This window comes from Schistocerca cancellata, chromosome 8, assembly GCF_023864275.1.
Source record: "Schistocerca cancellata isolate TAMUIC-IGC-003103 chromosome 8, iqSchCanc2.1, whole genome shotgun sequence".
In the NCBI taxonomy this organism is placed as follows: Eukaryota; Metazoa; Arthropoda; class Insecta; order Orthoptera; family Acrididae; genus Schistocerca; species Schistocerca cancellata.
Window position 1 is genome coordinate 600048705 of NC_064633.1, and position 18553 is coordinate 600067257.

General features: G+C 39.2%; 1 protein-coding gene across 1 annotated transcript in view; it reads right to left on the reverse strand.

Annotated features, from left to right (window-relative positions):
- Positions 1–10693: 10693 nt before the first annotated feature.
- LOC126095705 (neurobeachin-like) overlaps positions 10694–18553 on the reverse strand; it is a 294661-nt gene continuing 286801 nt past the window's right edge. Inside the window, exons 17-19 of the mRNA XM_049910456.1 lie at positions 13761–13957; positions 13277–13428; positions 10694–13026 (exon numbers count right to left, since the gene is read on the reverse strand). Of these exons, the coding sequence (XP_049766413.1) occupies positions 12936–13026; positions 13277–13428; positions 13761–13957 (440 nt within the window). The 3' untranslated portion in view covers positions 10694–12935. The remainder of the gene's footprint in view (positions 13027–13276; positions 13429–13760; positions 13958–18553) is intronic.

The following is an 18553-nucleotide window of genomic DNA, read 5'->3' on the forward strand; positions in this document are numbered from 1 at the left end:
TTTTCCATCTTCCTGTATCAGTCTTCCTAGGTACTTGAAACTCTCCTCTCCTCAATTGTTCCTCACCAGTTGTTATTCCAGTTGTTCCTCTCTCCTTCTTTCTTGTTGTGACAATCATCTCACTCTCACTTATACTAAATTTCATCCCAAATTCTTGTACTGTTCATTCCCCTATGTCCAACTGCTCGTGTACTTCCTCCTCCTTATTCCCCAAAATCATCAGATCATCTGCAAACACAATAGCTTTCATCCTTCTTTCACCAATTACTTGTGCTACTGTACTCATTATATCATCCATCACTACAATGAAGAGTAATGGTGAAAGTGCAGTTCCTTGCCTCAAGCCATTCTTCTGTTCAATCCAAGCTGATCTCTCTCCCCACTTTCATACAGCTCACACTTCCATGGTACATTTCTCTTATCCTCCAAATAATCTGTTTTGCTACTCCTCTGTTCTCCAGGGCTTTCCACACTTTGCTTCTATGTACACTATCATATGCTTTTTCAATGTCCAGGAAGGTCATTAGTAGATCTATTCCATATTCATAGTGCTGTCCTGCAGTTGTCTTACAGCAAAAATTAGATCCACCATGGACCTTCCTGTTCTGAAGCCATGTTGTTGTTCTCTCATTCTTCCTTCTAATTTTGCCTGAATTTGTGCTTCCAAAATTTTCTCAAAAATCATTGCACAATGACTCATCAATGTTATCCCCTGATAGTTCTTGCACTCTTTTCTACTTCCCTTCTTAAAGATTGGGACAAACCTGTTGCTCTCACCATCTTTACACTTAGCTCATCCTCTTTTTTCTCCTCAGCTTGTTCCTCCTCATCCAGTTCCCCATCTGGGTTCAGGAGTTCTTCAAAATACCCCTTCCACATATTCTTGAGTTCCTCCTTATTCTCTACATCTTGTCCACTTTTGTTCACCATTCGAGCATAATCTGTCATACTGTTCTTCCTCTTACTTTTAATCATTCCATATAACACCTTTTTCGAACCTTCACTATCCTCCTCCATCATTCTGGTCCACTGTTCCATCCACTTTATTCTTCCTCCACCACCACTCTTTTTTCTTCTTTCTTTCTTTCTTGCCTGATACTCTTCCCTTGTCTCTACTGTTCTCTTCTGGAACCATAACATAAACGTTCTATTCTTCTTTTGTACTATATATATACTTTGTTTTATCATTCCACCAGGGTGTTTCTTTCCATTTCTTTTTGTTGCTTGTCCTCCCACATATTGCTTCCTCCAACTTACGGCAGAAACTGGTGCTCGAGCTTTCGTCGAGTCAAGGGTAACGCGTTTCAGATGTCCAACTATCATCATGACTGACCAGGGCAGACAATTTGAGTCGGCCCTGTTCAACGGGATTTGTAATATTTGCGGCATCCGGCACATCCGTACCACAGCATATCCCCCGCAAAGTAACGGGCTAGTCTCCCGTGCGATCTATAAGGAAGACCTCAAAGGCACAATAGCTGAGTTCATACATGGCCAGAACATTGTTCTCCCTGGCGAACTTGTGAGCCCTTCCGCTTCTTTCCCTCAGTCTGACTTACCTTCCTTCGTGGACCGCGTCTGATGCCACTTCATCAACCTCCATATTCCTCCGTCCACCAGCCATTACCGCCCTAAGGTTCATGTCCTGAAATCTCTGGACAATTGCGAGTACATCATGCTCTGAGATGACACTGTCCGTGCTCCCCTCCAACCTCCATATACCGGCCCGTACCAAGTTCTCCGGCACTCAGCCAACACCTATGGCATCCAGATGAAAGATTCAGCTGTTACAGTCTCTCTCAACAAACTTAAGCCTGCTCATGTAGAGCCTTCTTCTAATCCCCTTCAGGCCACGACCATGCCACTCACTGTCATGGCTCATAACGCTCCGACCACTCCCTCCACGTCGGACTTACACACTTTATCGAGTGACTTCCAGCTCCAATCGTCAAGCTCTCCTCTGACCTCGCCCTCTACGCCGGTCTCACACACTCCGTCGAGTGACTTCCATTCCAATCGTTGAGCTCTCCTCTGACCTCGCCCTCTACTCCAGTGTCACGCACTCCGGCGAGTGACCACATGCTCCCCACGTCGAGCTTACCCGAGATCACGCCCTAACCGCTGGGCCCTTCGCCGGTCCCTTCGACCTCTCCACTGTCGCCTGCCTCGCCCAGTCGAGGTTTCTCACGCCCCCCCAACTTGCATATGCCCTTGCTCGAGGTGTTTGTGCCTGTCCCCCCAGACATAATCCATGACATCTCAATAATACTGCACAATTATACACTGTTCGTCGTGTGTTTCTCTTCATCCAGTGCTCATGACATAACCTCCACCATTCCCTGCCACCTGGTGAAATGTGTTCCCCTCTGGCCCGACGTCGACCTGGACTTGCTCCGCGTGTTTGCCACACCCACCGGAGGCACCGTCGTCGTCGCTCCGTTCCACCCACAAACCGCCAGCCTACCTGTCACCGCACGACCAGCACGTCCAGTACGATGCCCGGCTCGCTTCAACAACTTCCAGGTTCGGTGGCCGAATCACATCTACCCACACAGCTCCCCGACAGTGCTGTCGAGGCGATCGTGGACCACCCCTGCCGACGCCTTAGTTCAGTTCTTTGTGAGCCTTGCATGTGTTTAGATGAATAAATGAACTACTGCTAAATGGGTGTTGTTTGGTGTAAACAACCCGAACTTCTCCCTCAAATCTAATCCTCACATTGTCTATGTAAATTGTGACTGGTGGTGTGCATACAAAAATCAAATTGGGAGTTATGTGACTATATTTCAGCCAAAAGTAAGACATTATTTCTTGACATTTGATAATTATAGCCATTAATTTCCTGTTACTCTGGTGTTCCTCTTTTTTGTAATCATCTAGAGCTGACACTGCTCACCTCATACCCTACTACTCACAAACCTATAATAGTTGCCACATTTCTCACCTCTGTTAAATTTTACAGTATTTTATGTAAGTGCAATGAAATAACAGAAATATTTACAAACAAATACAGTGTTACAGGCATTCTGTTGTTTGTAAATGCTAATGTAACGTCTTTTAACTTCAAACACAAAAGACTTTTGTAGGTATTCAATTAAAATCTCCCATAACTGTAGAATGACAAATGTAAACTGGTCAATACTTGGTTTTCTTAAGCAAAACACTTAACTCACAAGAATACCCTCAGCAATGAAGCAAAATTTCACAATGTTTACCATATGGTAGTAATGAGTTTTAAAGGTAGTGCCTTCTAACATTGAAACTTTTATACACAGAATACAGAAAGAAACTACTGAACACCTGGTAGTAACTTGTCACAGTCATCATCTCCTCTCCTTGCCAGTGTGATGTTACGAATGGCTGTCCATGATGCAGTTTATTCATTCTAGTTCTTTCCTACATATGTCATCCCACTTCACTATATACTGTAAGCAAACACTAAGAAAACAGTTGAAGAGGTCAACGATAGAAGCAACTGAATCAATATAAATTGAAATGCATCGACTGATATAATTTTTGGTGTTTACCAACTTCAATTAACAGACAACATAATGTTTAATGTGCCTAGGAATATGCTAATAAATGAAATGATTTCTGGTAAGAAAGCTGGCAAATGTCCCAGTAACACTTACCACTGCAACATTTGACCTCTTCTGAGCTCTTTGTTATTTGGCTGTTAAATGAGGTGGTGGTGTTATTTTTATGTGACATGTATAACTGAAACGCAATGTAAATAATGATTTTAAGAAATCCACTCTAATGTCAACATATTCTTATTCCTAATCCACATAAAATTTTGTATGTATAACTTTCAGAAGAAAGAAAAAGAAACCCACTAAATATGACCCAAATGTTGTATGTATGCTTGGGGAATAAAACAAAACTGTGATCTTGCAAGAAGGCATAACCTTTTAATTCATTATTATTCTCTGCATGCATGAGAATATAAAATAAAATCCATTGCAATAGTTACAACTAACTATGTTCAATGTCCTCCATAAACTCAACAAATAAAACAAAATCGCAGGATAATTCAATGGCATGAACAGTCAGAAAGTCAAACTAAAATCAAACATTTCAATTTTCACAATTTTCAGAGAAACAATACGTGTTGGTATACATACAATTTCAGGCAATACTACTACTACTACTACTACTACTACTACTACTACATGATCAGGACCAGTGGACCGCACGCTTCTACAAGTTTCCTCCTCCACTGTATTCTGTCCATTGCTGCTATCCGCCATTCGTCCACATCTATTGACACTTGGTTTAAATCTTCATGGAGTCCATCCCTCCAATGCTTCTTGGGTCTCTCTGGCAGTCTCTTTCCTGTAGGTGTGAAATCCAGGAGCTTCCGAGGCCATCTGTGATCCTCCATCCGGGCCACATGGCCGGCCCACTGCATTCATTTGGCTTTGACAGTTCCTGCTATGTTGGGCTGCTGGTATAGTTCCTCAAGCTCTTGGTTGTATCTGATCCTCCATTTCCCTGTATCTGCATCCAGAACTGGACCGAAGATCTTCCGAAGCACTTTTCTCTCAAAAACAAGGAGCATATGGAAGTCCTGTTTCCGGATACTACATGTCTCACAGCCATATAGAACAACAGGCTGGATCAGGGTTTTGTACAGTCGAATCTTGAACTGTCTGGAGAGAGATTTGGACCGAAGCAGTTGTGCTAGGCTGTGGTAAGATCAGTTTCCTGCTTGTATTCTGGCATTGATCTCTGCTTCACATGACGAGTTCTCAGTGAAAAGTGCCCCTAGGTATTTGAATTCTTGCATTCTCTTGTAGGAATGGTCCCCAACCTGCAGTGATGGTAGATGATCAGCAGTCTGACAATGACCATGCGTCATCACGAGGTATTCTGTCTTGGCTTCGTTTATGTTTAGCCCAAATTTGCTGGCAGCCTCCTTTAGTGCTTTGGTCATTTGCTCCAACTCTTCTTCCGACCTAGAGAGTAAACAGATGTTGTCTGCAAAGGCTAAGTATGTCAGTCTCTTTCCTTCGATTTCAATCCCTTCGTTCTCTTGGAAGGTCTCGCGTACGATCTTCTTGAGGGCAAAGTTGAACAGGATAGGGGACAACCCATCTCCTTGCCTGAGTCCTGTCACAATTTCAAATTCCTCAGTTATGCGATTTCCCATCTTCACCTTTGCAGGTGTTTCGTTCAGACAGATCTTTATCAGATTGATGAGTTTCTCTGCAGAGAAATTTCAGGCAATGGTGGGTATTATAGGTAAAATACAGTCACCCTGTGAAGTACATGCATTCTTACAGAAACTGATGGTAAGTTGTTGTTGTTGTTGTTGTTGTTGTTATTGTTACTGTGTAAATGTGGTCACACTATCTTTAGCCCTTGCTCCACCAAGTTCGTTCTTTCTATGAGGGCGATATCACCTTACATGAAAACTGTAGCCTCATCGCCTGTAGTCCACTTCTATTCTGAACCTATGCACATTCCACTCTTCGTACCAGAGTTTTATTATAGGTGAGGTTTTGCATTTTGCTCTTCCTTTTTGCTCACCATCAAAATGATGAACCTGCAATGGTAAGGGATTTTATTGAGAAGCTAGCCACTTCTCACTGGGTACGCCTCAAATACCATATATTGTGAAAGATCATTATCATAAGATCCATGCAAGGTATATAATCTAATCTCCATTTGCTTTTGGAGTGTTCACTGGTAATATTGCTGCCTTTTGTTCCGTAACTGCCTTGCTAGGTCTTGAGATAACAAAATAAGGAACACAAGGTGCTTCTTTGTGTGCACACTTGTGCTCTTTACTTGTGACTGGTCCTAGGCTGCAACTTTCATTTTATGACTGAGCAAGGTGGTACAGTGGTTAGCACATTGGGCTAGCATTTGCGAGGAAGTTGATTCAAATTTGCATCTGGCCATCCAGAAGTAGGTTTCCTGTGATTTCCCTAAATCACTCAGGGCAAATGGTGGAAAAGTTCCTTTGAAGAAAGGCTGATTTCCTTCTCCATCCTTGAAACAATCTGAGCTTGTGTTGCTCCTTGAATGACCTTTATGTCCATGACAATGGGCAGTTAAACCCTAATCTTCCTTCCTTTTTTTGTAATCTTGTTTCTTGAGGTAAGAAGTAAGAATTCTTTATGTGCTTTTCTATATGATACGCAGGTTCGTCTTAGTTTTTGTGTCTTTTTTTCTCCTGTGAATATTATACAGTCCACACTCCTGTCTGGAACAATTCATGCATATTTGTAGACATGTATATTCAGAATATAGTCTGTGTGCTGCTGCCCCACATTTGTCCGAAATCACTTTGCCTAAGCATCTCAGTGAGGTACAGCCATACTTTTATTTGAAGTAATTTGTGAGACTAGCATAAACCCTCTTACTCTGTCAGAATAAACACACTCAGGCACAGCGTGTGAGTTGAACATGATGATCAGTCCACGCTTTCTTTGCAGCAAACAACCAACTAACTTTTTTTCATATTTTTGACCTCACAAACTTATTTTGTTATTGCTTTTGCAATTCCAGTGTTGCATGTATACAAGGTGGTCCACTGATTGTGACTGGGCCAAATATCTCACGAAATAAGTGTCAAACGAAAAGAACTACAAAGAACAAAACTTGTCTAGCTTGAAGGGGGAAACCAGAAGGTGCTATGGTTGGCCCACTAGATGGCACTGCCATAGGTCAAACAGATACCACATGTTTTTTTTTTTTTAAATAGGAACCCCCATGTTTTATTACATATTTGTGTAGTACATAGAAAAATATGAATGTTTTAGTTGGACCACTTTTTCCGCTTTGTGTTTAGAAAAGGACTATATTTACTCAAATTAAAGCTGTTACATATCTCAGTCACCAATCTATATTGTGTCAAACCTATTAGCTTTTTAAGGGAGTTGACACTTTGCAAATGATAAATGATAAGGTTTCTATGATGAGCATCAGAACAACCCCGCCCCCCCTCCCTCCCACATCAATCCACCTGAACTTCTTCAGAGACCCCCAACTTTTGCTCAATTGTCTTCACTATGTAAAAAAAGAACAGCTTTTCAAATACCCCCTGGTCTCTTTTACATACAATAAAAGCATTTTCACATAAACATATAACCAGTTACCGACATATAACCAGTTACCAATCTGCTTTGTGGAATTTGATGAAAGCTCATCAGGAAAAAGGAGGAGTTAGAGAGAGAGAGAGAGAGAGAGAGAGAGAGAGAGAGAGAGAGAGACAGAGAGAGTGTGTGTGTGTGTGTGTGTGTGTGTGTGTGTGTGTGTGTGGGCGCGCGCGCGCGCACGCAGGGGGGGGGTTAACTCTATTGACTGGGAATGTTTTGAGAGAATTAGTGAAATACATTTTGGTCCCAGGAGACGCTAAAGAAAACAAAAGAGCACACACAGTGTTTCTCCTCGATGCCCAATGATGTTTGTTGATGGCCCTACGTCTGGCCCTGCCAGTTCACAACACTCATTCACAGCTGTTACTAGCTGACCCACCGTCTTCCCCTTAATCCTGCCCTAATGGAAATTGTGGATTTATTTTGCACAATTTTGACAGTACTGTCTCTAATTGAATGTCCATGACAGTACAGGGTGTATACGTGGACGAGGAAAAAAAATTCCCGTATTTTTCCCGGAATTCCCGGTTAAAAGTACATTTCCTCCCGGGTGAAAATACACTTTTTCCGTGTTAAGTGAGAGTATACTTTTCCTCAGAACTGGAAAACGTATCAGTCTTTTGAATGGTCATACTTATACACACGGGTGTAGAATTTCCCGGCACTTTAGAAAATTAAACTCGGGGAACCAAACACGTTTTGGGAAGATGTCTGACGTGCAGCAACATGTTGCAGGTCATGTACAGGACTTTCTGGATACAGAAAATGTTCGACTGCTGCCCTGGCCAGCACATTCTCCAGATCTCTCACCAATTTAAAACGTGTATTTTGTCACGAAATAGGTCTGCCTAATATTGCAGCAATTGTAACACACACCGAATAATCGACACTGTTTTGGCACAAATGATCATTTTTATAACACGACAGAATACAATCATGAAGTACCAATATCAAATGCCTATTAGGCCTATTACAAGCAAAAAGTTTCATGTTAAGAAATAGTTTCACATTTCATTCTTACGCTCTAGCTTCTGAAGCAGTAGTACGAAATTGTGATATAAATTTGGAGTCGTCATATTCTTCCATAATTTGTGTGATGTCCCCGTTTCTTCTCCTTCCTCGTTCTAACAATCTTGTCATCACTAATTCTGTGTTAATTCCTGCCAGGGTTTAAACTTATACTCCGGTTAACTTAACTAACCCTGCCACAATCATCGTTTTAGTTATCCCGCGTTTTTTCTCCGGTTAAGCGTTATTACGTGTTTGTACAACGCGTTTTCCGCGCTGCTCCCACAATAGAAATTTAGCGGCTGCTAGCCGGGGACTGTACAACTGGCCCTTACCAGTGTAGCGTTCTAGCAAAGAAGCATACGCGACTCAACTGTGCATGTGCATGAGCTCGCTCGCAACTGCTCAAGTGAATCTACTGTAAGCCGTTGTGACGTCACGCTCATCGGGGGGCAATTTGCTGTTATGAAGCATTGCATAGTCTTCCTAAAGCATTTGACACACTTTGCTGTGGGCAGACGCTTGTATGAGCACTATGTTTTGCTGTTGCATGCATTTCCTTTGAGACTTAAGTTTTATGTTCGTTTTTTTTTCCCCCCTCTCGTTCATATTTTGTTGCTGCAGTATTATTCCGCAGAAGTGGGATACAGTAATATCCTTTGTTGGAGTATTGATTCTTACCAGTCAAAATCACAAAAATTAACTGAAAACTAAAACAATAATAGACTCCCGGAATTCTAAAAAATTTCCGGGTTTTTCCCGGTTTTCTCCCGGATTAAAAGATTCCCGGGTTTTTCCCGGATCTCCCAGTTGTCCCGGGTCGTAGACACCCTGCATTAAGTGTCACTTGACATAAAATCAAAATTTATGATACACACTCACACACAAACCCCACTTCCACTTAAAGTAGTGAGAGGAAAAGCAAAAGCCAGTGCTTCTGATGTTGTGTGTCTACGGGTGTCTACTGTTATCTGCAGGTAAGTGGATTGCTTGTCATCAGCGTCAATTTATTATTCTGTCCCAGAATATCAGTTTTTGTATTTTGATTTGAAATTGTTGGTCATAATCAAGATTTTTTTTTAAATATTAATCAGTAAAAGTATTTTTCTATAGTATAAATATTGTTCCTGTATACAGCCAAGTATTCAAATAAATGATGCCCCAAGATGGGTGATAAATGAAGTGCATAATACAACGAAGTTTAGGATGCAACAGCAACAATATGGAAATGATAGACTGCTACCTACCACACATGAGGCCCTGAGCCAAGACAGGCACAACGAAGGAAAATACTAGAAATGTTCAGCTTTTGGACGATGTCTTTCAACAGATGTAGAAAAACACACAGAGTGTCACTGCTGTCTCCAGATGTTATGGCCTGACTCAACTCCCAGAGAGGGCAGTGGATATATCTGTGTGCATGTGTCTTTTCTACTTCTGATGAAAGAAAGTCTGAAAGCTGAACATTCCTAGTATTCTTTTTCATTGTGCCTGTCTGCGACTCATCATCTCTGCTATATAACGAATAGCAATCTATCCTTTCCATAATAATGTCATTATTCCTTCCTGCATTATCCTTTCCAGATCACATACATACCTGCCAAGAAGACCAAGAACATTAAACAGCCCTTCAACCAGTATTAGGTCTCATTTACTTCAATAGCCTATTGTAGGACTATTACTCCGAGGGGTTTCAACAATGTGTGTCAAAAAACATGGGCACATCATTGGATACTTGTTTGTACAGTGAAAATGTGATGTGACAGGGTCTCTGAACTTAGAGAGTTACTTAGCACTGAATTGTGGGAGCTTCTGCAGTCTGTACCTATACAAGAAATATTAAAATTTATTAGTTCTGGCAATTTCTTCATCACATTGCATGTCTTTGATATTCAGCACAGCTAGGATAAATGCTGTCCTCTTTCAGCTTATTAAAATATAAATAGTACAAGAGCATTATTCATCAGTGTGTGACCACTGTATAGCCTAATTTAAACGATACATTAGATGTTCCTTAATACCTTTCATCTGTTTGAGGCCAATGTTTTAAGAATGTTTGAAGTATGTTATCTGTTACTCTCTCCAAGGAACAGAAAATATTCTTCTAGTATTTGCCATAGAGAAGTTATCTACAATGAAACTTGTTCTCCACTAGAATTCTTCATTTTTTTGTGTGGCAGTTTACCACTATTGTGAGTTTAAGGTATAACAACCACAAAACTTACCAAAATAAATTGGTCATATATTAAACTAGACTGATTTGGTTTGGAAAACAATTTATTTTATGTTCAAGGGCGAGATCTAAATACAAACTTTGTGAAAAAAATATTATCTGTAAAGATGTCAAAAATTGTTGAAAAGTGCTGTTAAGCTAGACATGTGTTTTAGCTTTCAGAAATGAATAAATCTGCCAGTGGAAAAATGGGAATCAAATCTTAGAACTGTCAAAGTGTTAATGGAAAAACAACCATAATTTTTTTGGCTGCTGCAATACCCGAATTTAAGTAGAATTTTCCATATTCCCTTGTACACACAAAAACACTGTGTTAGTTATACTGGAAACAATAAACTCGAGCAACATATTTGAATCATATTTTATTCATTTATATCAAGTTACTGAGCAAATGCCTTATTAGATCTGGAGAGTAAAGAAGTGTGTTGCTTTTAAATTAAGATGTCTCCATCTCTTTTCTCACTGTTTAGTTGCTTGCTAGGGCAAAGAATTTAGTCTTGCTACATTTTATCATTATAAATCATATAACAAACACACTGTCCACTCACCAAACCTAATACCAAATTATACTCATTGTGAAAGTTTTTACAATTTCATAAAATTTTCTACTGCATCTACAACAAACTAAAGAAACTAATTTTTAAATTAAGTACATATTTTAGTTGACTTCTCACAACACATTACAATGTACAAAATACAATTAAGTACTGTTTCAAATACTTTAAAATTAATAATAACATGGGAACAATGAATTTCTTTGCAGAGGTTTTTCTTTCTGAACTTTGAAAAGCAGAGGCAGTTAGTTATGTAGAACAATACAACAAGATTTCTTCCAAGAATCTGGGAAGAGATACAAAATTTGGCAGCTGTTGTTTTCCTAAAAATGGAATTCACACTACTAGTGTTTAGTACACTACAACTACATTTTTTATTCTAAAACCACTGGTGCACAAACCCCATAACCACAATTGAAATATCAATCCAACCACCAAGATGTGAACACATTAGAAAAGCAAATTTAATGGCAGAATACTTTCAGAATGACAACTGACAAGATAGTTGAGGAATGGTGAAAAAAAAAAAAAAAAAAAAACACACTTTGGAGAGAGAATAGGAGTAAAAAGTAAAGCTAGTCATAACTCGAGGTGATGTGGTCTTAAGTACAGTACTCAGAGTAGTATTTACCAACAGTTCCATCCCAGAAATTATTGTGCCACAATATCTCTATCATATCACTAATAAATTAAAAAAAAAAGTGTTTCAGAATCTTTAAAACATGTTCTCCCCTGTTTAACAAACTGAAAACGCATTCAAGTTAACTTAGTAATTGAATTCACTTATTTCTATGGTGTGACATCATTTAAGTACTTGCAAAATTTGAAATATGTACAGATTTACATAGTTGCTATGACATGTAACCGCTGTAGCACAGTTTCTCTTCCTTAGCTAAGAGTAAAGAAAATAATCACAGCACTTGGAATGTACAGACAATAAAATACTCGATTCTGTCAATGTTCTGTATCACAATATTTTATATGAAACATTGGACAAAGCTGCATTAGCTAATATTTGTACAGTCCAATTTCAAGCATAATATAATCACAATCAAACAGCAATGTCTCAGCATTCGCAAATGTAATTGCCTTCCTTTAAACACAATGAATGGTTCACTTCATGTGTAAACACATACTTAAAGCCAAAGCTTCACAGAAATGTATTAAAAATTTCAAATTACCTAAAATAAATTTATTGTTACATTTCTCTTCATCGGTATGGCTTTTTTATTCCCCAGTTTCTTAGCAAATAATGACACATGATCAGAAACTGGCAAAAATTGAATTTTTGTATCAATACACTACTGCACATTCTACTTGCTTCACAAACACTACATCTTATAACTCAGCATTTTTTTCTTTTTTTCACTTTTTCTTTTCTTTTTACAGTTAATGTTGCTCTCAACAGAATGTGAAACAGAATTTAATACTTTTGTACATGTTCCAGAGAATATTTTTTTCTGTATATGGTTTTGCCATACCTTAGTGAACATTATACTGCAACTCCAATTCAAATTCAAAATATATAATGCTTAGGAACTCAACTGTAAATGAAAATAGTATCTTCTCTGTTTACGTTACCTTGAAAATGTAAAATGACTGACAACATGTCATATAACAGGAAGGTAAATTCCCTTGTGTTGAAACCAATATGCACCTACACACACATTTCCATCTCAGATGCAAAGTTTATAATACACATAGTTTCCATACTGAACACATATAAATTGGTGTAAACATTCTAACAGAACTGACATGTTGCTACAAAATCATTATATAAAAATTCTTGCAAAATTATCCCTGTGATACAAATAGATCACTGGATGAACTGTCTGAAGCACACCATTGGGAATACTTTTATAGATTCCATGCATCACACATTTCAAAAATATTTCTATCTTAACCATTCAACAAATTTATGCATTTTGCACCATATAACAACAAATGAAGTAGAATTTCATTTCCACAGGCTTTTCAGCTAAATGTGGAACACCACATTTTCAGAAGTAAATGAGCACAATACAAAGGTTCCTTTCAGTATCTCTGCTGGAATTCGTGATGCCATCTATTAAAATCAATATGAAACACCACTATGGATCCAGTTGCAAGGCCAGCCAATAAGAACCTATGGTGAAAAATCGTATTTATTAGATTCATCATTCTTCCTGCTCAGGATATAAATAAACTGTTTATAAATACACATCTGAATGGTTGATTGAGACAGTCACTATAAAAATGTTAATTTTTTTAAAGCTAGTCATGTAACTGATAGCATTCATTGCTGAAATGGTACACATTAGTAATAATTAGCATTAACTCAGGAGAGCCAAGAGATAATAAATATGTATGTACAGCTGAAAAATGAGTATACTTACTTCTGATCATGCGAAAGAGCTATGGAGCGAACGCTGCTATCACATGCTGGGAATGCGTACAGGAGGGCCAAATTGAATGTGCGCCACACTTCCACAATTCCTTTGTCTCCTCCTGTCATGAGGTACTCTCCATCACGGCTCAGAAGCAGACACTGAAAACAGCATGCTCAGTAACTATGCTATCATGTAAAAGCAAGGAAGAAACAACTCCAAAATGAAGACCTAAACCAAGGCGTCCTTAAATAAAGTAATTTCAAGAACAGATACAATGTTGTTTTGTTAATGATGCACATACTGTATTACACTAGATCCATAAATTTATTTTTACATATGATGATAAAACAAAGCACTATTAAGATTCTGTAGTGATTAACAAGTAAATATAGGTAAACCCAGTAAAGTTAAAGCAGTCATGACAAACAGTGGCAACAGAAAAATAAAGGTGAACAAAAGATATACAACTTGGAATACGAATCAATATTACCTGTAGGTTGTCATTATGTGATTCATGACGAAGTCTCTTTCCATTTATTGTAAATGCAGCTATGTGTCCTCGTTCGTAGTTGACAACTATAACACCCTCTCGAGACATAGCTATGTTCTCTGGAGACTGGAATCCTGAAGGAGGGTCCAAAGACCTTAGAAGATCTCCAAATGTTGTATGAACAAGAACAGGGCCATCTGATAAGGACAAAAAGCACACAATGAAACACATCTTTAGTTTATTCAATGAAAAATTAAACTACTGTCTACGTCACTGAATCTTATGGTTGCCAAACTGAACAATAATTCAATGGCTAATTTCTACTTAAGGAAAAAAAATGAACATTACATGTTATGAAACTTCCTGGCAGATTAAAACTGTGTGCCCGACCAAGACTCGAACTCGGGACCTTTGCCTTTCGCTGCCCACGAAAGGCAAAGGTCCTGAGTTCGAGTCTCGGTCGGGCACACAGTTTTAATCTGCCAGGAAGTTTCATATCAGCGCACACTCTGCTGCAGAGTGAAAATCTCATTCTGGAAACTACATGTTATACTTCAACAAATGACAATTAATTCTGACAAAACGATACAATATTCTGGCCCAAGACCCTGGAGTTAGTGGTCACGTATGCATGAGGTGTCCTTGCTTGTGTGTGTGATTGCTTCTCTCATCATGTGCTGTTACTCACAGTCTGGCCTCAGCAACCACAGACAGTGGTCACGTATGTGTGAGCTACATTTGCATGTGTGTGTGTGTGTGTGTTTTTTGTCTATTTCAGAAGAAGACCTTCTGGCCAAAAGCTTTTGTGTTTAGTAATCACTTTGCTGTGCCTGTCTGCTACACAACATCCCCACTATATGGTGAGTAGCAATCTACCCTTTTCATAATATTGTTACTATTCCATCCTGGATTTTCCATTGTTTGAAAATGATACAATATACATTTGAAGAAAAGCACAATGATAAACAAAGACTGATTTCCTTTATTTACAAAATACATGAATTTATATATGCTACAAGTAAGTTTAAGCATGAAAGAAAACAGTCATTAGATGTAATTTTCTTATGCAAAATTGAACACCTAAACTTTATACAGCAATGATTTAATAACAGAAAGCTTAGACAAACACACAACTACTTAAAATCAGGACACAAAATTCTGTATCATCAGCTCAACCTGAAGGAAATTTTAAACATTTTAAGTCAAGTTAAAATGTACACATTATAATCGGATTAGTAACAGTATTTCATTGCCCAACTGTACATTACCTTTACTGTCAAATTTCTACATTTCTTTCCATTCAGTGACATATTTTTCCATAAATTCCACCACTAATATAAGCATTCATAGATGTGAATGAGTTGTGTCGTACAAGCAATCCACATCTCTACATCTACATCCATACCCTTCAAAACATTGTGAAATGCAATGCAAACCATCCTTCTCATTGTATCAGTTATTAGGGCTTCTACCCATTGCACTCACATAAGCAGTGGTGGAAGAATGACTATTTAAATGTGTGCGATTCGTAGGGAGTTTTAGTATATTCCTAGACTGACTATTTAAAGCTAATTCTTGGAATTTTGTAAGCAGGTTTTCACTGGACAGTTAGTGCCTATCTTCAAGTGTCTGCCCAGTTCAGCTCCTTTAGCATTTCTGTGACACTCTCACACACGTCAAACAAATCTGTAACCATGCATGCTGCCCTTCTCTCTATCCCATTAAACATGCCTGGTACATGTCCCACACACTTGAGAAATATTCCAGTGTGGGTCCCACAAGTGATTTGCACCAGTATCCTTTGTAGACTAACAAATTTCTCTATAATCCTACCAACAAACTTAAGTTTGCCATCTGCTTTACCTATGACTGAGCCTATATGATTGTTCCACTTCATGTCCAGGTATTTGCATGATTCACAGATTCCAATTGTGACTCACTGATTTTGTAGTCAGGGGCACTATGTTTTTTTTTTTTTTTTTTCTTTCTTTCTTTCTTTTTTTTTTTTTTTTAAATGGGTGATGCAGTGTCATCAGAACAAGACAAAGACTGTGGCAAAAGCACAACAGATGCAAAGATGCGAGCTGGAGAGAGTGCCACAGAGACTCAAATGAGTTCCACCGGTGGCAAGGAAGGCACCAACGATGAAGATATCGACTTTGTCTCGGCCAATTGCCAGTCGAGTACAATCCACCAATGACCAGATGACAACGGACAGAAGCCTACTCATAAGATAGAAGAGCAGCTCTCGCCCAACTGGTTATAGATCATCGTCCAGGGCTGACTTAGACAGGGAACGTTGTATAGTGAACTCTTCAAGTGAACAGACATTTGTAGCAATTGCATTTGCTACATAGTGTTAGGTTTACCTACGATTATTTGCACTTAGCCACTGAAGGGTTTTTTTTTTTTTTTTGTTATATTACAAGAAGTGTTGCAAGACTTCAATATTCAACTAGTCACAAAGATAAGTAAACCTTTTAACTCATTTGTTGGAGTGTTGTAGAACCTTTGTTCTCCTGTCCTGTTAATAGTGGCAGGGAGAAATTGTCTTAATGGTGTACTGCACCAGAAGCCATTTCACGAACTCACTTACCCGGCATACTGTAACAACAGTGGCAACTTGGCCCCCACAGCAGTAGCAATGAGGCCTTTGCAAAAACTGGCAACGAGGGTTACAAAACACGATTTTACATTTATCAACATTTAAATCTAGTTGCAAATCTTTGCACCACTTTGAAATCTTATCAAGCCATGGGGATATCTGGGTGGCTTTTTTTGGAAAGTATTTCATTACAGAAGGCAGAAGCAACCACTGCAGCCTTTTCCTGTAAACTGTACTAACAACAAACTGAAACATGATAATCTACTCTCAATGATAATGAATCCCAGATTCCTTTATTTATGTGTATGTTTGTATGGGGGAGAGCAGCTTCTCTGACAAATGCTACTGCTCCCTCTCTTAAGCCATGCTGCCAAAGTTGCTACATAATGCTTTAAACAGTGCATTTATAGCTCTAGCCAGGATGCCGTGAGCTGCCTCTAAAGTCACGATACGTTTAACACAGACATCACAATCGAGATGAATTCACATCCCCAAAAGCATACATCCTCATAAATTGTGGAAGGGGTGAAAAATAAGGTAATCGTTTATTTCAATTTTTGAACATATGGAAATTTTTAATTTGCTTCCTGTTGTCCACTGAAAATCCGTTATAGACATTTGCGCTAGAAAATATATAGGGTTTCTCTGAAATGAATGTCGGAAATGAGACGGCTGGTAGGGTGGGTCAAGACAAACCTAATTTTACGTAGCAACCCGTGTCTGAACCCCTCAACATACAGTGCTAGGCGTCATTGAACAGTATCGTGCACCTACAATAGTGTAGGCAAGTATTTGTGACATCACAGTAAAAGAGACATTAGGTTGAAGTTTTGTGACCTTCATTTGCATACACTGTAATCGACATAGTTACAGATATTTCAGGCAGGACAACACTACGGGTTTTCCAGCTCTCAGTGGGACGTGAATGCATTGCTTTTGGTGTGGAAACGTCTGTCTGATAGGTGTTACATAGAGGGTAGCACTTGTGCACCCCGCATCAGTTTGTCATCAAATGGGGACAAACTTGTGTTTGTTACTGCACGTATTGGACAGGAAATGAAATGCTATTCTGGGGAGGAAGTGGTAGACACGCACTGTGCTTACAGGCTGGTGGATGGAAATGCTCACGCTGCCCATCATTTGTACACTCGGCAGTTTCCAAGTTGACACGCGGTAGCTGCCATCCACAGGTCACTACGAGGGACTGGATCACTTGAGGTATGTCTCACAATGGCACGTTCTCGTAAAGGCACATGTTGCACAGGAAATGGGTGGAAGCCACTCCACAATTTGGCGTATATGGCAGGAAGATGATTTTCACTCCTGACGCCTCCAGAAGGTTAACACCCTTAACCCAAATTATTCTCCACATCAAATTGAATTCTGTTGAGAAGGTATGTTCAACAGCCCCACGATCAAGAAGTGCAGACATGGGAAAATCCACACACTGCCTTTGTTCACGGTCATCAAGATCACTTCAGTGCCAACATTTGAGCCGGCTCGGTAGGTGGTAATCTGGTCAATCTGTACGTCCCATCAGTGACTGAACATAAACAAATACTTAATCTGGAAATTCTTCCAATCCATCTGTGGCATGACTCAGCAAACCAGTGTTTAATAGTATTGGTTGAAAACAGTCTCGGTTGCAATTTTAGCTTTTTTATTTATCAACTACACGTTTCACCTTATTTACGCATCTTCAGGCTGATCTTAATTTGGTATTTCTTAGGACGATCCATCAAACAGTATGCCCTTTAGCTATACTGTCTAATGGATCGTCCTAAGAAATACCAAATCAAGAGCAGCCTGAAGATGCCTAAATAAGGTGAAACACGTAGTTGATAAATAAAAAACCTAAAATTGCAACCGAGACTGTTTTCAACTAATACTAATAAATACTTAATCTTTTTAGAAGAAACTCTGCAAGAGCTGTCGGATCACGTTCCACTCACCGTGCAACAGCTAATGTGGTACCAACACGATAGTGCACCTGTGCACATTGCACGTGCAATGTGAATGCATTCATGTGAAACCTTTGGTGAGAACTGGATAGGGTGCAGTGGGCTGGTGGCATCGTCTGCACGTTCCCCTGACTTGATACTCATTGGTTTTTTCTTCTGGGGCCACATTAAATCTTTTGTCTATGAAACACTCATTGGACTGATGAAGAGCTGATAGGGTGCATTAT